Raw genomic sequence first — 24159 nt, forward strand, 5'->3', positions numbered from 1 at the left:
TGTAGAACTAGTACCACGTAAGAAACCTATAATTAATAAACTATGTAGGTTACTCATAAGAAAAAGAAAAACACAAACAATATACCATATGAAAACCTACACTAGACATTGCAATAAATTTAATTGAGGGCATACAATCCTAGACAAGGCAAAGGTACAAATTGAAAGGATTTTGCATTTAGTACCTTTCACCTTTAAATGGGGATTTGGGTATATGATGATTATGATTTTCATCAATGTGCTCAATCTTGTACACTTGACTTCTTTGCTTGAATCTTCACTTCATCTTGTGAGCCAAGTCTTCAAATCCCTGAGCCGACTTGTGGACTTCATGTCCTCTTTGGAACCCAAATCGATTGGGGCCCCTTCATATTAGTGATGACTTCCTTGGGCACCAAATGGGTTGGTTCTATCCCAATCCTTTCTCCCAACCATATGTGCAACCACTTTGTCATTGCTATTCTTCTTGAGCTTGTAGTGGTTGCTCTTGGTCTTGGTCTTGTAGTCAGGCTTGGCGTAGATGTTGAATATCTTTTTGGAGAGATTCATCATTATCTTCTTATCCTTAATCTCCTTCTTGACTTGCTTGCATGGAAGAACTTGTGACCTTCTTGATGGTACTTAAAACATATCACGGTGGACTCCTCTGTGAGCTTCTTCACCATGGTAGCATGGTTATCTTAAGGAGGTTGGACATGGTTCCTTCCCTTTAATCTTATCAAGTCCTTTTTTAACTTCTCCACTTCTTGTTTGAGCTCATCATTCTCTTATGCAATGAGTTCATTAGATGGTTTTACAACAACATTCTCAATACATGTCTTATTGTAAAAGGGTGAGCTAGATAAATCAATTAAATCATCACAAGAAGTGGAAGCATCTATCTTAGATTTGAAATTAAAGAGAGAGGTAAATTGCTTCAAATGAGCCTTAGGTTGAGATTCAATGCCCTCAAATTTTGCCTTAAACTCTTCATGCTCTTTGTTTAGCAATTCTAATTTGCTCAATAATTGTTCATAATTAGACACAAATGTAGCATGAATATAATTAAGGGCATTGAATTTCTTTAGTTCTTTAGATTTTTCTTTAAGTCCATTTGTTGCTCATTAATCAAATCAAGAAGTTCTTCTTGAGAGGGTGAATCCTCATCAGATTTATCATCACTTACATCACTTTTCATACCTTTGGCTATAAGACACTTGTGTGATGACTTGCGGAATGATGACTTGCGTAATGATGACTTTGAGAAAAGCTTCTCTCAGAGGAGTAGATGGTGAGACTATTATCACTAGAGTTTGAATCTTTATCTTCACTCACACATCTTCCCATGCTTGAAAATTCTTTGCTTCTTCCTCTTGTTTCCCTCTTGTTCTTGGGCTTCTTCTCTTTCTTGATATGATTAATTATTTTGACCAAGTCTTTTAAGGAGATTGGATGATCAATCTTGGTACTGATCCTCTTGATGTTCTTCTCCACTTATGAGAAGAGTTGACTATCTTAGGATCAATCTCTTCATCACTTGAGGTGTTTTGCTCATCTTCTTCATCGCTTTTATCATCATCATCTTCACTTAAGCTTGACAATTGCTCTTGTCTCCTCATCTTTGCCTTCATGTGTGAACATGATGCTTGTTTGCTTATGAGGGTAATGTTCTTGGTGTTTGATGAGGTAAAATCTTTAACTCCTATGTTCATGGTCATCTTATGGGTGGTGATCTTTCCTAGTACTTGGCTTGGAGTCATGCTGCTCATGTCGTGGTTGTTGTAGATGACATAGATGATTATCTTGTACCTTTAAAGAAGAACTTGAAGTATTCTTCTCACCACTTGAGCGTCTTCAATTTGCGACAAACCTAGTCTATTGATCTCATTGACAAGAATATTCAATTGAGAGTACATATCATTAGTACTTTCATGGGCAAATTGTTTGATGCTATTGAGCTTAGTAACAAGCACATGATATTTCTTATTGCGCACTTCCTTTGTGGCTTCATGTATTTCAGTGAGACTAGTCTAAATATTATGTGTTTTGATGAGAGAATAAACACAATTAAATGCATCAATGCATAAAGTTGAGAATAGGATACTCTTTGCCAATGCATCAAATTGCCTCTCCTTATTGGTGACACGAGGTCTCATCCCTTATTGGGTGATTCTCCAAATATCTAAACCTTTAGCTTGCAAATAACAAGTCATTAGAATTTTTCAACATAAAAAATTTATACTATAAAAAAGTGAAGCACTATAGGAATCCATCCCGATCCCAGACGTCACAACTTACTAGACGGTGAACCCTAACCGATGACAATGAGACTAAGGCTTAAATGCCACTTAAATTGATGAAACCTTGTAAAAGGTGTGAGGCTCTAATACCAATTGTAGTGATCGATGACTTTCTAAAAGGGGGGAGGGAGTCAATTATGACACTTAAAAATCTAATGGCTCCAAAAACTTCACAAGATAAATCTATCTCAATTTCTATCTAAATATACTATAAGTTTATTTAATATGTCTACTCTACCACTCAAGAGGATTGCAACCTACTCTAGTGAGGTAAATTGCAAATATGTAAATGCGGAAATGTAAATAAGGTAGAGAGACAAATTCGCTACAAGGTATTTTTATCCTGTGGTATCGGTGGCACATAAGTCACCCCTAGTCCACATTGGAGCTCCACAAAGAATATGCTCTCGGTCACCAAGTCTCTTCCGCTCATAGCTCTTGAGCTACCAAGTCACTAAGATAAGGCCTCAAGCATGATGAGCCACCAAGCTACCAAGGCGATGTCTCACCACTAACCTCTCTTCTGGTCACTTGTACGTTGTCTTCACTCTGAAGCTTTAGTCAAAAAGACAAGGGCCTCCACGTCCCTGCACAATCGTCTTGCCACCGCTCCACACCAAGTTGGAGGGTCAACAAGTTACCGGCGAGCCACCAAGACTTCAAGACGTCGATGTACCTCTCGATACACGGTTAGATTTCTTCTTGATCCACTCTCTAGGTTGCAGCACCTAGTAACAATTCTCTCTAGGCCTATAAGCACTAATCACTCTTCAATGGTGTGTTTAATCGCCTTGTGTGAACACTTGAAGCACTTTGATGGCTTGGATGTCTTCTTAAGTGTGTATGAGCTTCCTCTGAACTCCAGCAGCTTCAAATGACTGAGTGAAGGGGTATTTATAGCCTCAACCCCGCAGACTAGCTATTGCTCCGACGGCTCAACTTTACTATGAACATCAGATGATCCGGTGATAATAGTAGTACAAGCACCGGATCATCCGGTGAGTACAACATCAGCAACTAGCCGTTGGAACCCTACTCAAATACATTTTAAACACCGGATTGTCTAATGTATCCTTCAATTCCATCACTGAACTATCCGGTGTGTTGTCTTGCGCCAAGCCGAGCCACTTCTTCCCTATGCAATTAGTTCGGTGTGTAGACCCTCTGATTAATGGACCTTCCGGTGTGTTAATCTTCATCTTGTATTGAGGTTTTGACATCTTGCTGGAAAACACTCTGGTATGTTAACTCCTTCAGCATCGAACCATCTGGTGAGTTGAAATCTTTCCTTCCCTCATTTGCACAGTTTCTGTTAAATGCTCCAGTGTAGGCATTCGGTGTGTAGTTCTCTGATCACTAGACCATCCGGTGTGCATAGCCTTCTAAGCATTGGACCATCCGGTGAATATAACACATCTGGGAGGAATACTCCGGTGTGTACAAAATACTGAGCACCGGACCATTCGATGTAGTCATTTTTCTTGGACTTGTCCAATTCAGTCCAAACTTTATCCTGGCTTCGGTGATTTCTTCATGTATTGTATCCATGAGACTTACCAATATATATTCTTGATAAACATGTTAGTTCCAATAAACATGTTGTCATTAATCACCAAAATCACAATCATGACCCAATAGGGCCATTTTTGCTACAGCGCGGGTGCATGACACTTGTGTGATTGGTCTGCCAAAATTGAGTTCAGTTGCTTGCGCATGTGCGGTCTCTTTTTGTGGTTTTATTCTTTTTGCTGCATGGACAAACAAATAAATATATGTAGATCATGTTGGTTAAGAGTCCGATCGTGGCGTGTAACAAAACCCGATTGTGGACAAACAGATAAGTATATCTGCTAGCCACCACCACAAAGAAGAGACGCGAACATGAATATACTCAATTAGGGTTTTGCCAATTTCTCTTTGCTGTGTTGTCACACATAGTCTACTCCATCCTGCTATGCCGGCGTGCACCGACGAACAGGGGAGCAGGTCTCTGGAACCCGTCACTCTTGGGATCCTGCACTAATTGAGGGCGATTAAGGTTTTTGGGAAGCGCTCGTCGTGAGTACTCATAGTCAACTTTCTCTACATCATCGCGATCTACTTCAACTACTTCATCATCTTCGTCATCATCCACTGCATTGACATCACGGGGGCCTATGCATCTCACTTTGCTATCAAGTACGTACACTGCAATCTATACTACTCGAGTGTTTAGTTGAGTGAACTAGTCGATATACTACTCGAGTGATTTAGTCGATATACTACTCGAGTGAACTAGTCGATATCCTACTCGAGTGTCTAGTCAAGGCCTATTGAAGTTAGTCGAATACTACTCGTATATCTAGTCGAGGATCGTCTGAGCTAGTCGAAGTTGGTTTTATGCATTTGTTCTTATTCATGTTATATCTAGTAGTTGAATTAAATTAAATCTAAAAATGCTATTTTTCAACAATCCAAAAACCTCATTGTAGGCACTTTTATTTAAGGATGGATGTTTTTGCCAATGCACTAAGGCTGAATAAGTTTACCGGTGTGCACTTTAAGAGATGATCGGTCAAAGCCACTCTGTGGCTTACGGCTATGAACTGCTATTGGGTTGCATCTGGTAGGCCTGAAGGAACTATTTCCTTTGATGAGGAGAAGAAGTTCTAGGAAGCCAACATGATCTTTGTATGATATGTTCTTAGCTCTCTTGCTGATCATCTCTGTGATGTGTACATTCACATAAAGGACGCAAATGAGTTGTGGGATGCACTGAATGCAAAATTTGTACATCAGATGTAGGCAGTGAACTGTATGTCATGGAGCAGTATCATGACTACAAGATGGTCAATAATTGATTGGTATTCGAGTAAGCTCATGAGATTCAGTGCATTATAAAGCAACTTGAACTCCTAAAGTGTGCCTTACTCGACAAGTTTATGGCTGGGGGCATCATTGCCAAATTGCTTCCCTCATGGAGGAATTTTGCCACTGCTCTAAAACACAAGAGACAAGAAATCTTTATTGAGAGTTTGATCATATTTCTTGATGTTGAGGAGAAAGCTCGGGCTAAGGATGTGCATAACAAAGGAGATGATGGATAGTCTAGCGCAAATATGGTGCAACAATCCTCTAACGGCAAGTTCAAAGGGAAAATAACATGGCCAAACAAACAACCAACTTAAAGAAGAAAAAGATGAACAAATATGATAAACCTTGTTTCGTGTGCGATGAGGTCGGCCATTGGGCTAAATATTACTGATACCACAAAGGAAAAAAAGGTTAATCAAAGAAAGAACACCAAGTCTGTCAACATAACCATTGACACCACTAAAGAGAAACTAGTGGGTATGGTAATTTACCTATTATTCTTTTAGTGAATCAGTCTACCAGTTGATGGATTGATACCGGGGCTAATGTACATGTGTGTACTAACAGTTCAATATTCTCTTCTTATTAGGTCGCTCGGGATTCTTCCATGTTAATAGGGAATGAGTCTCATGCTTCTGTTCATGGTGTTGGCACGGTAGATCTGAAGTTTATTTTGGAAAAGATCGTACAACTAAGGAATGTGCAGCATGCCATTTCAATAAATAAGAATATAGTTATCGGTTCTCTTCTCTGTAGAGATGGGTTTAAGGTAGTACTCGAGTCTAATAAAGTAGTTTTGTCGAAACATGAACATTTTATTGGTAAAGGATATGAGTGTGGGGGCCTTTTCCGCTTTTTCCTTTTTGATTTCTGCAATAAATCTGTGAACTATATTTATGGCAATATTAATAGAAATGAGGCTAGTATTTGGTACTCACAATTATATCACATAAACTTTGGTTGTATGTCTTGGCTTTCCAGCTTGAATTTAATTCTGAATTTTTCTATTGTCAAAAGTTTTAAGTGCCAAAGTTTTTTGCAATCTAAGCAACCTCGTAAACCTCACAAGGCAACCAAGTAGAGAAATTTGGCACCATTAGAACTAATATATTCGGATCTTTATGAAATGAATGGTGTGTTGACGAAGGGTGGCAAAATTCATAACTTTGATTGATGATGTGTCTAGATTCAGTTATGTGTATTTGTTAAAATTGAAAGATGAGGCTCTGGGCTACTTTAAAATCTCTAAGGCAGAAGTTGAAAATCAGTTAGAAAGAAAAATCAAAAGACTTAGATTAGATCATGGTCGATGGTACTTCTCAAATGATTTTGACTTATTATGTAAGGAACATGGAATTATTTATGAGAGAATACCCCCCCTATTCACCTCAATCAAATGGGGTAGTCGAGAGGAAAAACTGCAAGCTGACTGATTTGGTTAATTCTATGTTAGGCACTATAGGTTTATCTAAGGCATGGTGGGGGGAGGTCTTGTTGATTTCGTGTCATGTTCTAAATAGAGTTTCTATTAAAATAAGGAGAAAACCCCATATGAAGAATGGGAATGGAGAAAACCATCACTTTATTATCTGTGCACTTGGGGATGCTTGATGAAAGTCAATGTATCAATAACTAGAAAGCGTAAGTTAGGACCTAAGACAGTGGATTGTATCTTTTTGGGATATGCTCATCGGAGTATTTTTTATAGGTTTTTAGTAGTTAAATATGAGGTATCTGACATGCTAGTTGATACAATTATGGAGTCTAGATATTCTACTTTCTTTGAGAGCATATTTCCTATGAAGGATATACATAATATTTCTAGTCAAACCTCTGAGATAATTCCTGAACCTATCACACCACTCGAGTATTCTGAGCAAACACATGAGTTAGATCCTGAGGAGGATGACAGTGAGGCTCCAAGGAGCAGTAAGAGACAAAGGATAATAAAATCTTTAGGTGATGATTTACTGTGTACCTTGTGGATGACACTCTCAAGTCTATTTTATAAGCATATGCATCTCCAGATGTAGACTACTAGAAGGAGGCAGTTCGTAGCAAGATGGATTCTATTCTCGCCAACGGGACTTGAGAAGTCACATACCGACTTTATGGTTGTAAACCTGTAGGATGCAAGTTCAAAAAGAAGCTAAGATCTAATGGTATTATCGAAAAGTATAAGACTTGGCTTGTGGCTAAGGGTTATACCAAAAAAGAAGACGAAGATTTCTTTGATACTTTTCACCTGTCGCTAGACTAACCACGATAAGATCATTACTTCCCTTTGTTGTCTCACAGAGTCTTCTCCTTCATTAGATGAACGTTAATACAGCTTTCCTTAATGGAGAGTTGGATGAGAAAATCTATATGGATCAGCCTGATGAGTTTGTATTAGAAGGTCAGGAGGACAAGGTATGTAAGTTGCTGTTGTATGGTCTCAAATAAACTCCTAAGTAATGGCATAAGAAGTTTAATAGAACTTTAACATCTACGGGCTTTGCAGTTAATGAAGCTGATAGATGTGTGTATTATTGCCATGGTGGGGTGAGGGAGTTATTATGTGCTTGTATGTTAATTACATACTGATTTTTGGGATAAATCTTGATGTGATTAATGAGGTTAAGTCATTTTTGTATTAAAATTTTGATATGAAATATCTGGGAGAGGCTGATGTGATTTTAAACATCAAGTTGATCAAAGGTAAGAATATGATTACACTTTCGCAACCCCATTATGTGGAAAAGATCTTGGACCACCTTGGCTACATGGACATCAAGATCGCTCCAACACCTCTTTTTTTATGCAAAACTGTAGGGAGGATCCCCATAGAGCATTTTCATTAAAAAAAGGAAAAGGAATGGATACAAGGTGAGCAAGAAGCTTACCTAAACAAGGGAGTCTAACCAAAGGTAAATACTAGGTTTAATTACATCTTTAACTCTTATTAAGTGTAGAATGACAGATTCTCTGAACTTCAAGACCTTATGATCCTAGCTCAATACTTCGAAAGAATAGAAGGATTACTAAGGATCAACAGAGATACTCCCAGATAATCGGATCACTCATGTACTTAGCTAGTGTTATAAGACCTGATATCTGATTTGCTGTGTGCAAATTGAGCTGGTTTACTTCTAACCCGGGTGATGACCATTGGCATGCACTTGATCGAGTCATACGCTACTTGCTAGGCACTGTGAATTATGGATTTCACTATATTAGATACCTATCAGTACTGGAGGGTTATAGTAATCCAAATTGGATATTCGATATCGACGAGATCAAGGACACAAGTGGATATGTATTCACTCTTGACGGTGTTGCTATCTCATGGAGGTCTTGCAACCAGACTACATGGATGAGGTCAACCATAGAAGCAAAACTCACAGCGTTAGACACATCCATTGTTGAGGCAGAATGGCTGCATGAGCTCTGGATGGATTTGCTAGTGGTTGAAAAATTGACACCTGCTATCCTTATAAACTATGATAATCAAAAAGTTATTGTCAAAGTGAATAATTCTAAGAAAAACATGAAATCCTCAAGACATGTAAAGAGACGATTAAAATCTGTCAGAAAACTAAAAAACTCCAGAGTGATAGTGTTGGATTATATCCAAACGGCTAATAATTTGGTTGATCAACTTACAAAGAGACTATCACGGAATATGATAGATAATGCATCAAAGGAGATGTGAATAAGATCCATGTGAGTTATACCATAGTGGTAACCTAACCTATGTGATCGGAGATCCCGTGAATTAGGACCTAGAAAGAACACGCTATTGGTTAACCGAAGGAGAGTACCAAACAACCAATTCGAGTGAAGATGCAATACTCTCAAAATCTATAAGGTATTTTACCTATTGCCTTAATGTGTTCTATTGGCTTTAATTAGCGAAAATGCTATCCTACATGGCATTCTTGAAAGAACACACATATTGAGCATGACTGTTGGACGCAGTCTATGAGACTTGGGTGATCTCTAATAAACTCATGAAGGGACCATGGAGTATGACTTATATGCTCCACCCGCGGGGTAGCCTACTCAAGTATCAGTTATGACTTTAAGTAAAACTTGTTTGCACAAAACTTGCAATTCAAGGTATAGTCCATTGTCTAAGTTGTGAATGACTGTAGCTTAATGTTCTAGGTAGATGTTCAACCTTAATAGGTCTTCATTGAAACATTAGTATATGAAATAGTATTCGACTTTGATATCTAGTAGGGGATTGTTAGAATATATGGGTTTGACCTATTATATTTGTATAATTCTATAAATCTCAAAGGCTCAACCATGTGGAGGTAGTGTGTATCTTTTAGTCCCATCTTGCTAGTAGAGGTAGAGAAATACCAACTTAAAATGGTTTATCTCTTTCACCCACTTAGCATGTGTGTAAAAGAGGACTAGGAGAACACACGCACGAGCTCGTTCGCCTCGCCTCGCCGGGCCGGGCCGTGGCGGTGGCAGAGGGCACGGGCACAGGACACCTGCGCGAATGGTCTGTCTAAATTGTGTCTAGTTGCTTGCGCAGGTGCGGGCTCTTTTTGCGGTTTTATTCTTTTTGTTGCATAGGCAAACAAATAAGTATATGAAAATCGTGTTGGCTAAGAGTCCGATCGTGATGCATAATAGAACCCGATCGGTGGCGCGTCTCAACCGCGCGACTCTCCCTCTACATATATCTGCCAACTGTTGCTATAAAGAAGAGACGTGAACATGCATATACGCAATTAGGGTTTTGCTAATTTCTCTCTGTTGCGCCGTCGCACATAGTCTTTCTATCCTGCTGCGTTGGCATGCATCGATGAACGGAAGAGCCGATCTCTAGAACCCATCGCTCTTGGGATCCTGCACCGGGAGACGGTGAATAAGGTTTTTAGGAGGTGCTCGTTGCGATTGCTCACGATCAGCTTCCTCTACATAATCGTGATCTACTTCGACTACTTCATCATCTTCGTCATCGTCCACTGCATCGACATCACAGAGACCTCTGCATCTCATGTCGTCATTGGATACGTACACGACAATCTATACTACTCGAGTGTTTAGTGAGTGAATTAGTCGATATACTACTTGAGTGATTTAGTTGATATACTATTCGAGGGAGCTAGTCGATAACCTACTCGAGTGTCTAGTCGAGGCCTGTTGAAGTTAGTCGAATACTATTCGAATATCTAGTCAAGACTCATCAGAGCTGGTCGAAGTTGGTTTTATGCATCTGTTCCTATTCATGTTATATCTAGAAATTGAATTAAAATAAATCTGTTTTGCCAACAGTGAAAAGCCAGTAACACTAACGAGTAGCTACTCCAGAATCCAGGGCAGTGTTCTGGCAAGTATAGATCTTGTGGTCCGTACTAGTTTTAAGCAGCAAGGTAGACAAACCAAAGCTTCAAAAATCTAATCATGCGTTAGCCTCATCCTTGAGTAAAAGTTAATCCTCATAATAAACCATTGGTTGTTTGGGCTCATTTGAGCCAATTGCATGGTTGCTTTTGTGATCATATTAACTTTTGAGTGAAGAAATATGTCTGCTGGCTTCAAGTGATTCAACTAGCTAGCATCTCATGCTTGTACAACTCTAGCTACCAAGCTACAGTGCCAAGCTGCAGTACTCTTTACGAAGCCAACCATCAGAAGTAGTCAGGGACACAAGCATACGATAGATCCGAGGACAAGCTGCCGTGTGGTTAATTTGCGTCGTCATTAAAATAACACGAGCGGGTCTAAGGCCTAATCAGCATAAGAAAGTCAAGTGGCGTAAATGTAGCTCAACACAGCTGTACGACCTAAAATTAAAATGTCCGATCCGATGATGAACTAACCTACAAAGATCACTAGCCAGTTCCTTACAACAAAAAGGAGGTCCCATGCATGCACTGAGCCACTGATGCGAGACTCCACAAAATGTAATGAAGCTGCATGGTTAACCAGTTAACCCTTTGTTTTTAACTGTGTAAGCATAGTATTTTCCATGCCTAGAGGTTATATATGTCAGCCTAACCAGGGAAAAATTTCGGCCGAAAAACCAGTGACAAACTTGGGTTATCGGGTCTACATGTGATCTCAGTAGAAAAAATTATCATATTTACTAATATTTTATTTGAATTTTATTTATATTTGTTTGAATTTTGTCTGATACATCTATAAATCATATTTACCTATGACCTCTGGTAAATTTTTATTTACCGATAAAAAATCCAGAGCCTAACTAAGTTGTTGATCACCGAGTAAAATTACTGCTGTAAATATCACCAGAAAGATATTTTTTTTTTAAAAAAAAGAAGAAGACACGCCTCGCCAACAGAAGCCACGTTTACCTTGACCCACCGCCAGAGCCCGATCCGGCGGCCCGTCCGGATCCCCACCACCCCCCACGCGCGAATCGCCATGCGCCAGCACGGCTTCGTGGCCGGCATCCGCGACCGCGATCCCGACCATCCACGTGTCCCGGACCCATCTCTGGTCCGCCCCCGTCGTCGTTTCCCTCCATCTGCCAACCGCCAAGCCACGGACACGCCTATAAGTGCACCAACGAGGTCGCCTTCGCAGACGATCCGCCATTTGCACCGCCGCGTCTCGCGAGCACGAGTTCTTGCCCAGATCGAGCGGGAGCTTTGCTCTGTTCACGCCGGGATCCGGCGTTCCGGTTGGTCGGTCTCTTCGTGCCCGCCGAGATGGGCAACTGTCTCGAAAGGCATCGCCGCGGTCGTGGCCGCGACGTGCATTGCGCCGAGAAGCGCGCCGTGTGGGTGGTGGAGGAGGAAGTACTGAAAGACGAGGAGGAGGAGGAGGAGGAGGAGACGCGCAAGAGCGATCCTGCGCCGGCACCAGCGGCAGCGACGACGGAGGTGAAGATCAGGATCACGAGGAAGCAGCTGGAGGAGCTGCTGCGGCACGTTGAGGACGGGAAGGGCGGCGGTGTGCCAGTGGGGGAGGTCGTCTCGGAGCTCCTGTGCGTGGCGAGCAGCACCTCCAACTTCCGGCACAGGGGTGACGGCGGGCAGTGGAGGCCGTCGCTGCAGAGCATACAGGAGTGAGAATTCTGGTCCTTGCTGGTTATTCATCATGCTGCTGCTACTGCTAGATGCTACTGCTACTGCTAGATGCTAGTACTGCTGGTATATTCATCATGGTCGCCTCCTGCTGTGTTAATACCACCATTGTAGCATGTGTAGGGTGTATATTTGGTAGGTTTGGGATCAAGAGATGAGCTTGAGATAGGTTTTATGCAGAGTAAACTAAAATTGGTGCTTAGCTGATTTTGGACATTGTGATTGTACTACTGTAGTATTGTGTACAGAGTATTAGTGGAATTGTTTATTTGTATTGGTAATTAGTATTCCATCTCCTTTCTATCTCAGTTCCTTTCCGACATTCTCTGTTCTCGATGGCCTGTCTGTGATGGAGGATCTTTTCGAATTTTTTTTGTAGGATTAGTAATTTTTCATGCGAAATTCCTTGCGTTCTAAACAGGCGAATTGGGTTTTGACCCTTTTTGTTGATGTTGTTCCTGTGTCTCTCTCTAGAAAGATCTAAATTCAGCTACCAAACCAGTGATCATAATCCATGTATGAAGGTGAAGTAGGGGTGACATGTAGCAGTAGCATTGCTGCTATGCTATGTCTCTGTTTATACTATGTCTTAGGCGTTTAGCACTTCGTAAAGCAAGTGGAGGAGAGAGTGGCTGAGATGGTGAACCACTCAGCTCCTCGAATATGGATGTTTGATTACTCCATCATGATGCTTTTTCCAAGAGTGTCTGCAATTTATTTTCTGCTGACTTCTCTTTGTTTCTTTCTTTTTTTTCTTCGAGAATTTTTCTGTTGAGTTCTTGCCACCACGTTCGTTCTACATGTATATTATCTTTTTAAAACGACAAATTGCTTTTCTTTGTGAGGGATAGGGGGGTTGACTTCTGAGTTCTGACCATCTACATATTCTTTGTGAGGGATAAAGCCTTAAAACCTTTTTTCGTGGAAGAGTGCAATGACAAGATGTGTTTGCTTGACCTTGACCCAATCAGGAGCAAAGGAAACCTTCATTTCCCTCCCATGGAGGTTCATCGATCTTGCATGTGCCTGCGTAGCAGAGAGTTGGAAAAAACCAGCCCATGACGACGACGCTTGCACAGAAGATTATTGTTTGCTTGAGTAAACAGTAGAACAAGTGGCGTAGGCGCGTAGCAGAGAGTTGAAAAAAGCCAGCCCATGACGACGACGCATGCATATTATACAGGCAAGGCGATATTGCAGCTGACAGGATCAATGGGAGGACCGGCAATGGGATGGCAAGCCAGAGATTTGGAATTTATGGATTAAGAAGGTAGATAAAATGCGTATCATAGATAAGCATGGGCATGCTGATCAGTTAGTGATAGTGAGATTTGTTTACAAGCGAGGGCGTCTTCAACAATCCATATAACTGGCTATGAGAATATCAACATCATATTTTTGTTTATGTAGAGAAGAGTTAACGAGATAGAGAGAAACTAGCTATTAACGTATAGTCAAACTATAACATATTCCAAAACGTATGTAGATTTTTCATATCCTATGATATGTAGACTTGTACTTATTTAGGATGAAGCGACATAACCATGCTACTGCGAATATTGGTAGCCATACTATTGCGAATATGTCTCTTAGTCTCCCACTGTAAATTTGAGGTACTTTATTTTGCAGAAATTCTTCATGTTTCACTCAATGCCAGTAGTTAAAATCCTGCAGAATATGTCAGCATACGCTGTTTGAACTTGGTAGATCGGAAATTCTCCGTGCATACGGGATTAAAATAAGAATTTTAAATAATATTATTTTATTAGAAAATTACAAAAATATTATCAAAAATCAGTAAATTGCAATGTCGGCACTTTATGTGCCGACATCCTATGTAGCAGTGGGCTCGAGGGTCTATTGGCCGAGTGCCGATAGGTGGTAAGTGGTAAGCCCAGTCCCAGCCCGACGCCATGTCGGATCTTGGCATGCCCCGAATGCATGTCGGCACTTAGTTTGCTGATAGGCTCATGCGTGGCACCTGTTGGCACTTCACCATCACTATGTAACTTCATGTAGTGGATCGATACTGAGCAGAGTCAAGAAGATGTGTTCCTCTAGCACACGTATCACCGAGCGACATGGAGACGATTTCATGAAATAGAAGCCGACGAGAGGAGAGGCTACCCACATGTTAGGTTTGTCATCAGTACATGCCTATGATGGCATGAAAATTGTATTACATGCCACTGTCATTGTTAGAGTTGTTCTGTGGCCCACCGGTGCTTCACGTAATTTAACATTTCAATAGTATAAGCGTATTCCACGACTATTTACCATCCCATTAAATACCTTTTCTTTCCATAGAAATAAACAAAAAAAAACCTTGTCAGCACGTGAGATGTCGATAGGCCTATCGGCAACCTGTGTGTCGCCAGGCTTGTAGGCTCATGCCCTCTACTGGTAGACTTGTCCGCATGTACTTAGGGGCGTGTTGGCACACGAAGTGCCGATAATCCCTTTTTATCTCATTTGCATGCCGACAAGCCCTAACGGGCACTGCCACCTAGGCTATTTGCACGTGGAGTGCCAACAGGACCCTAGTTGGCACTCCACATGCTGACAGGTACCTATTTTTATAATTTTGTGATTTTAGATAATATTTTTACAATTTTCCAATAAAATACTATTATTTAAAAATCGTTAAAATAATCTATAACATTGTTGAGAATAAACACCATGTGATCAATTAGGTGTCAACTATAAGAGTTATGTCTATTGAGAATGAGTGTCTCCCTAATATACATATCCTCTCATCATGTTCATTCAACATGTATAAATATGTATACATTCTCATCAATGAATACATGAATCACTCTATATTCTCTACTTCTTTGTCTCTCTATTATTACTTGTAATATGTTATCAGTCACATTGATCTACACTGAGCACAAGAACCCAAAGGAACTTTGGCTCTGCAATCACTAATTAGCAACAAAGAACAACGATTCATCCTTCTTCACCAGCGACGTTGGATACAACCGGAGAAGGATTACCGTGGCAGTGGTGGTAGCCCTCTCCATTTACCAGCACCAATAACTTTGAAGCGGCATCCTTCTGCAACAGTGCCGCCATCCTTCACTACACCTACCAACGACGCATTGATTCGGCAGACAAACAAATCAGACAGCCGCAACAATAGAAGGAGCAAAGGGCAACTGCTCGAACAGTGACCGACTACATAGTCGCACAAGGCGGCGATAACCCAGGCGGCGCCCCTTGGGGGCACACAGCCCATGATACCGACAGTGGTTCCTCTTGCTGTGGCAGCCCTTCAGGCTAGCCGGGAGGCTGCGACAGCGGCCATGGGCATCCCCTCCAATGGTGCCTAAGCGCGCCTGTGCGCACGCATGCATGGGAAAAGGGGCTTTCGGGTTTCTTCATTTGCGCGCGAGAGAGGAAGAGGGTGGAGTAGCCTAATGACCGGCGACCCCACCGGCAAAGGCTACAAACGCGGCTCACGGTGACATGAATCTGGTGCAACTTCATGGCGGTCCTCGACGGCCACCCCATCTATGGCGGTGGCGCTCAAAGCGGCATGGAGACACGCCCGCTTCAGCATCGCACGCCCATAGCTACGACACAGCCTTGGCTGCGTGGTGCGATGGCTCCAGGACGACTTCACAGCGGCCCCTGCATCCAAGGCGATGGCGATCCTCGTCGCAATGCGGTGACGCATCCGCAAATGGTGTTGCACTTTACGGTGGCTGCTCCAACGATGACTAGCGGACGGTGGTTCTCCGGTGATAGCCCACATCGTGGCGTAGCAATGCGCCCTCATTGGAACCGATCACCACGGTGGTGCGGCCTCTGTCCTAGTGGACGCGGCTGCTCTGCGTGACATTTGGCCGCGACAATTGATGAATACAAGGTGGCGGTGCACAACCTTTGTCCTGGTAGTGGCAGCCCTACGCGCAGTGGCCATTCCTACTCCTGCCAATCGGTGGCCTCCACGCAATGGTGCATCAGCACGACGGTGCCCAAGCGCTCCATGGCGGCGCAGCGTGCGACGGCTGCACTAGGAGCGGATGGTTAAACCTAACCACCGAACCTCCCTATTATACGAAATGGGGAGGATCGCGCCTAGTCGTGCCTTGGGCCGAAAGGCCTTCTAGGCTACGACCCATGTTTGCTTAGCCTTGTGCGCAAAGAGGAAAAAAAATCCCCTCCCTGCTGCTGATTTGGGCTAAGACAATGAAATGGTTTCGGCCCAAATTTGTTTTAGGCTCGAACGAAAGAAAAAATTTCAGTGGCTAGCTATTTCCATTTAGATCCCCTGGGTCCCAATAAATAGCCATATAAATAGTATCGTGTGTATTATTTTAGTTAGAGTCCCTGTAATTATTTATAATTATATCAGTTTATGTACTTTTATGAATAAGCATTTCTAGACCCAATGAGTGCTAGATTTGCAACATGTTCAATGTATTTGCGTTACCGCATTCACAAAAACATGTCTTTACCTTTCCGCACTTTTAATTTTTTGCAATTTAATACTTTCCGCACTCCTATTTTGATTTAAGCCCAACATTGCTTCATAAAAGCACAAAGCGCTTAATTCAAAGAGGACTTTCCTGCAAAATTTTAAGTGATTACCTCAATTAAATATTTGTGAAACACAAGATAATATAACTATGACATCTACTGTATATTTGCATATTATCCACCACTACTGCGAGGTCTACATTTGTCATCTTGACTTAATGATTACCGTTAATGTGTTCTTCCAAATATTTACTGAGCATCACACAAGGTGATAGGAACATTAGTATCTACTCATAAATATCAGATTATGCCTCCTACTACTGCGAGATCTACACCATATTTGGTGATTATCATCAACATGTTAGCTACATAATTTGAGGTCTACACTACGTTACAACATTACCATGATGATTATCTCAACTTGACTTTAAATTTTTTTGCATAATTATTACAACATTACCATGATGATTTTTAATTTACCAATAGTAAAATAATCAAATCTGTGGTCAAATCCATGTAGGATACAATGACCGGCAAGAGTTCGATGAACTCGCGCTTAATGGTCACAATTATCCAATATAGGCAATGGGCATCAAGGTCAGTCTTACGTCTTGCGGAATAGTAGCGGCACCCCAATCCTCCTTAAGAGGGAGATCTACTGCCATCAGATCAAGTTAAATATGGAGCATTATACATAATAAGGTACCATATCCATCAAGATCTCAAATCTGAGTATCTGATGGAAGAGAATCCGAGCACTTCATAGCTAGCTCTCAATCAAAATAAGATATGAACAGTAGAAGACAGTCATTATGCTTGATGCAAGGTATGAATGGTCGCATCTCCAACTCCAGGATTTCAAATCTGTCAGAGATTACAACCATGTTTATAAAATATGTTCAAAATTGTGTTTTTGTGAAAAAGAAACTACTGATGTGAAAAAGATATAGAACACTTTATCTACTATGCTTCTCATAGATAGGATCTTACATAAATAATATCGTGCAAAAGAATACCAAGTTTATTCTGACTTAATCCATGTATTACTTCATGCCGAAAAACATGATGAACTCCTTCTAAGGAATCATCATCAGCGTCCAATCGGCGCTGCCCCTTTACCTGAAGTACATACTAATGTCTAGAATAATAGCAAGTTTGATGGCTCTTTTAGACGCCATCCAAAGAACTTCAATGTTAAATACAAACACAATAAGAAGCAAAAGCCCTATGCAATGGATCATGATCAAGGCATTTCCAATCATGACAAAACTAATATCTGTCAAATGTATGCATACTACAGGCACACCACTAAGAAATTCCACACCCTCGAGACATTTAATTGATCTAAATTTACAATCTGTGGGACGTAACTGACCTGCTTAAAAAATAAGATTTGAAGCACACTTCAATCTTCAAACTAACTCCACCAAGGAGGCTAGTTGTTCACAACAAGTTCTATAAGAATCAAGTAACATCCAGACTCTTATGTAGCCAAAAGATCCAATGAGCACAGAAAACATATTTATAAAATTTGCTTCACACGACATGTTTGGAGATCTTAACTAGTCTCATAATTTCTTAGATACCATATTATCTATGTCCCATTAAGTGTTGTAATACAATATTGTATCAGCACTTATGATACTAAATAAAGTTTGTATATTCTATATATCTGATAAAGAATTTCATATCAAATTTCTCAATTCTATATATAAATTTTTGGCGTCAGTCAAGTATTTCCCATCTACAAATCGGTTACATTCAGCACGTATCAATATCACCACCATACAACATATATCAATAGGCATTAGGGATCCATATGAGGTATAATTATCCATCAATCATATAATACCTTGAGTTTCTCACACGAGATTTATTCATTGCCAGTATGCTCAAAACATTTTGAGGACAATTCTAGATATGAGGGGGAGACTAATACCAAAAAACACCAAGAATCATAAGAGATCACACACATTTATAGTCAGTCCTCATATCCACATTGGAGGGAATCGAGGACGTCCTAAGAGGGGGGAGGGGGTTGAATTAGGACACTTAAAACTATTGGCTCCAAAATTTTCACAAGATAAACCTATCTCGATTTCTATCTAAATGTGCTCTAGGCTTATCTAGTGTGTCTACTTCTACCGCTCATAAGGATTGCAAGGTAAATTCCAAGAATGTAAATGCGGAAATATAAATGAGGTAGAGAGACAAACTCGGCACGAGGGATTTTTATCCCGTGGTATCGGTGGCACATAAGACACCTCTAGTCCATGTTGGAACTCCACAAAGGATATGCTCCCAGTCGCCAAGTCTCTTCCGGTCACAGCTCTTGAGATACCAAGTTACCAAGATAAGGCCTCAAGCACGATGAGCCACCAAGCCACCAAGGCGAGATCTCACCACCAACCTCTCTTACAGTCACTTATACGCTGTTTTCATTTCGGAGCTTTAGTCACAAAGATAAGAGCTTCCGCGTCCCCGCACAATCCTCTTGTCGCTACTCCACACCAAGTCGGAGGGTCAACAAGTTACCGGTGAGTCACAAAAACAACAAGGCACCGGCATACCTCTCGGTACACTTTTGGATCACTCCTTGATCCACACTCTAGGCTGCAGGACCTAGCAACTCTTCTCTCTAGGCCTATAAGCACTAATCACTCACTAATGGTGTGCTTAATTACCTTGGATGAACACTTTATGCTCTTGGATGGCTTGGATGTCTTCTTAGGTGTACAAGGGTTTCTCTGGACTCCAGGACCTTCAAATGACTAAGTGGAGGGGTATAAATAGGCTCAACTCTGTGAACTAGTCGTTGCTTCAACAGTCACATTACAAGCACGGGACTATCCGATGTGTACTCTCTAAAAACTAGCCCTTAGAACTCCACTGAGAGTTCTTCTGAACACCAGATTGTCCGGTGTAATCTTCAATCATTCACCATACTATCCGATGAGTTTTCCTGAGCCAGACCGTATCAAACTTCTTCTCTACACAAAATACCCCAGTGTGCACTGTCTTCATCACTGGACCTTCAGGTGTGTAGAATTTCTTTTTTTTTTTGGTTTTCCACATACTCTGTTAAATGCTCTGGTGAAGCCTCCGGTGTGCATCACTTCTGGTCAACGGACCATCCAGTGGCTTATAATATATTTCCTTCGAAAATACCAAGCTTCTCTTAAATAGTCTGGTGAGTACAATTCTCTTGAGACTTCTCCAATTCACTTAAAATTTGTCTCAGCTGCGGTGGCTTGTTCATGTATTGCATTCATGAGACCTAGTAACATATATTCTTGACAAAATATGTTATTCCCATTGACTATGTTGTCATTAATCACCAAAATCACAATCATGGCCTAATATGGTAATTTTTGCTACACACGTACCAGAAAATTTGAACTCTAAGTTCAGTGAATCATAAATTTACAACATATTGCAGATAATCTACTAGATGCATTTACTGCCAATAAAGGTGTCACCAAATCCTACATTCCTACTAAGAAAGTTACAGAAAGAGTGGAGGTACCTAACAAAACCGCTCAACTCCCAAATCAAAATAAGAGGGGAAGAAGTACGGTCACAAAGGATAAAGTTTCTTGCTAGCTACCATAGAAACATTGGAATCCCTCCTCCAAAGACAATAAATGCAAAACAACATTAAGTTGATAAACACCTTATGGATATTTACTATCCAAACGCATATTGATGTTCAATATCTAAATGCGAAGCACAAATGTGTACGCAAATTCAATTGTTGGGTCATGGGAACACCCTAACTTCATTGTTTTGGAAAATATATAGAGTTAAACAGGATAATATTTCCATAAACTACATTGATTCCATAGAATCAATCAATACTAAAGACTACAAATTATCGACATATATTCCTCCTCAAAATGGCCATACACCTTCAATTGGATCAAGACCAAAAGTTCTAGACATAGTGTTTCAGCACTCAAATTGATCAAACCAAAGGTGGTAATAAAGGAGAATTGCTTTCGCTCAACAACACAATATCTTCCCTATGGAAGCAAAATGGATTTTTATTCCATAGGGTGATAAAATAGCGAGGCTTTTAGCACATGGGTTTACGTAGAGGCCTGACCTCAATTACAATGCTATATACCTATGGTATGTGTGAAAATTATGTTCTCATATTCATATCATTAGTAGATCATATGAATTGGATAGATTCAGACATATTAGTTCCTGATGGATTTTGCATTTTGAATCTAAATACAAATCGTAATATATATTGTGTAGAACTTAAGTCACTCCATTACTTTAAGCAGTTAAGTTGAATGTGGTATAACTGACTAAAAGAGTTTCTTCCACAGGAGGGTTACTCCAACCGCGATGATTGCATATGTGTGTTCATAATAAAATCTCAATTGGATTTTGTATCATCTTCAAACCACACATGACATTGTATGTAATCATCTTATAACAAAATTTGAGATGAATGATTTAGTTAAAACCAAATTTTACTTAAGTCTACAACTTGAGCATATTCCTTCACGAATATTTATCCATTAGCCCACCAATATCCAAATGATATCGGACAATCATATCATCAAAACACTTATAGTCATTCAATCTCTAAATACGAATAAAGATCCATTTGTAACATGGGTTGACGATAAAAAGATATTGAACCTAAAGTTCTATATCTTAGTACCATCAAAGCGTTCATGTATTTTGCAAACCGCAATAGGTCTGATATTGCATTTGCAAATACCTTGCTAGCTTAAATAGCACAGCTCTAACAACACCATTAGGTGGGACTCAAAGAGGATATCCATAGATATCTTTATAGCACCAAAGATTTAGATTATTCTATCAAAAAATCAATATATGACCATAGTGGGATATCCACATACTTGCTATATAATTGATTCCCATAACGCCAAATCACAGACTGATTTCACGGTGATATAGCATTCTCATAGGAGTCATCAAAATAGATTCCAGTGGCAACTTCTATCTATCATTCTGAAACATCACATACATGTGTATGACTTCGTAGAATGATCAATCACATACAACAATCACGTGATATTGGTTCTATTGAATCATCAACTATTATCTACAAAGATAATGCTACTTCTATTGATCAGATACAAACATGTTACATAAAGAGCAATATAACCAAATACATTACTCCTATTGTTCTATCCTCATGAATTGCAAAATAATGGAAAGATAGAAATCTTGCAAACTAAATAATGTGATAACCTCGCTGATTTATTCACTAAGTTCTTATCAATTTCCACATTCTAAAATGTATTCATGTAATTGGTATACGGCAACTACAGAGATTTACAAGGTTCAAAGGGGGTTGTTCCCTGAATAATAATATATTCATATTATATTGCACTCTTTTTCTTTATGAGTTTTTTCTATACGATTTCTCGTATAAGGTTTTTATTGAGGCGATATCTACATTATTCCTCCTATTTTCCCAAGATATTTTCAGATGTTTTAATATGATCCATATATCATAATAATTGTTTTCTAAGCCCACCGATGATTTTTTCATTTCTCATATGAGATTACAATGAAGCAATAATCAATATATTCTATATCATTTTCTCCTTATATTTTCATATTGGATTTTAAATGAGTTTTAATGGCATATCAACATGTTATTTTCTCCTCATATTTTCCTATAGTGTTTTAGAGGAGTTTTCAACAAAAAGTTTACAACTGGAATAATTGATCGAGGGGGTGTGTTGAAATAAACACAATGTGATCAATTAGGTGTCAACTACCAGAGTTGTGTCTATTGGGAAGGGGTACCTCTCCAATAAACATGTAAACATTTTCATCAATGAATACATGAATCACTCTCTCTATTCTCCACTTCTTTATCTCTCTATAATTACTTGTAATAAACATTGTTATTAGGGTTATATACCTACTCGCCTCCACGTGACCTGCCCTATCGCTACACTAGTATTCATGCTCAGGGCATGAGCAATGGTGGTTGAGATTCGCCTCAACGCCACATCACCGAGGAATTTGCTTCCTGCGTGCATGCTAGCTCAAGCCTCCCGGTAACGTGTCACGACCATGGCGGCAAGCGCAGGGAGGCAGGGAGCGAATGAAAGGAAGAGGGACTGGTCCCAGGTGTAAGCAGGTGTGACGATGGACCCAGTTGTAAGAGAGACGAGGGAGTTGGTGCGCGTATCGTGCAAGACTTGGCGATGATATAAGCCAGTTGTATTGGCGTTGTCAAACGAACATGGATGAACTGAATAGAACTCGGCGGCAAGAGCGTGTCCTAGCATTCAGGGTCTCGATCATCCTATCTCCCTGTGATTTCTCTGTTCATCGCTCGATTGCTAACCACTAGCAGTAGCAGATCGATCGAGTTTGTTACAATTTGGCATCAGAGCCTTGCCCTCCACATATTCAATAGATCGACCTTGCCATGCCAAGCCCTTTCTAGTCCACAATCCACAACCATTTCCACTAAAAAATTTCCCTAATCAGGTGTCCTCAAAACAGATCGACACAATACGTACCTCAAACCTCGTTACACCTCTCGTCTCCAGCTGAGTTCGTTCATGAAGAATCTGGAAGATGATCGATCCAAGCAAGAAGAAGACCGGGCGGAGCAGAAAGCCTACAACAAGCTGATACAGGAGTGGCTTGTAGTGCTTCAGCAATCCTTCGATGCGTGGAAGCCAGGGCTAGAGATGCATGTTCAAAGCCTCCATTACGCGGTTGAAGGTCTCCGCTCCCAGGTGAAACATATCGAAGAACACACAGTGCTGATCGGAGCGACGACATCATCGTCTATGAAGGCAGCAGTCATGGGGACGCCGTCCACTGGTGCAAGTTCTGGGCCCGATCAGGGTTCAAAAATGCGACGGTAACCACCCAAAAATCACGGTTACCGACCTTGTCGCTGCGGCTCGATTTCAAAAATCGTTCGGTTACCGAATTTGAATTAAAAAAATTCAAACCGATTTTGAAAAAAATAAAAAAAATCCAAAAAAAATCTGATAAAAAAATAGAGATAATTTCAAGAGTATCTGTGAAAACCAAACTTGAAACAAATATCGTTTGGACATCCAAATTGATGGGCAAACTTCGGATATATTTGTAATGGGCTCGTTTCAGTTCTGGACCGAATGAACAGTCGACTACAGCCCATTTGCAGCCCACGGCGAGTGGATAAGGTGGCGTTGGATTGGAGCGTCCTGGCAGCGCTACACTTTCCCCACCGCAAATCCAGAAGCTCCACGAGCGGCGCCGGCGACTTCCCGATCCAATCCGCCGAAGGACGGCGCAAATCCGGTGCTCAAGCGTCGGTTATCGACGTCATCTGCTCGGTTACCGACCGCATTTATTCAGTAACCGACCTGCGGCCCCAGCTCATCGGCAAGAAAAGCCACACGCTCGGTAACCGCTTCAACCCCCTCGGTAACCGCTTCAGTTAGCACAATTTTGGCATTTTAACGGTCGGTAACCGCTGCAGT

General features: G+C 40.7%; 1 protein-coding gene across 1 annotated transcript; it reads left to right on the plus strand.

Annotated features, from left to right (window-relative positions):
- The first annotated feature begins 11672 nt into the window (after positions 1-11672).
- On the plus strand, positions 11673-12468 carry LOC133892890 (uncharacterized). Its single transcript, XM_062333878.1, has one exon. It carries the CDS (start codon positions 11810-11812, stop codon positions 12170-12172), a length of 363 nt encoding a protein of 120 aa, XP_062189862.1. The 5' UTR covers positions 11673-11809; the 3' UTR covers positions 12173-12468.
- Positions 12469-24159: the final 11691 nt, after the last annotated feature.

Source organism: Phragmites australis, chromosome 15 (genome assembly GCF_958298935.1).
Source record: "Phragmites australis chromosome 15, lpPhrAust1.1, whole genome shotgun sequence".
In the NCBI taxonomy this organism is placed as follows: Eukaryota; Viridiplantae; Streptophyta; class Magnoliopsida; order Poales; family Poaceae; genus Phragmites; species Phragmites australis.

Excerpts from the sequence above, each read along its gene's own strand:
- LOC133892890 (XM_062333878.1), top strand. The coding sequence starts at position 11,810 with ATGGGCAACTGTCTCGAAAGGCATCGCCGCGGTCGTGGCCGCGACGTG.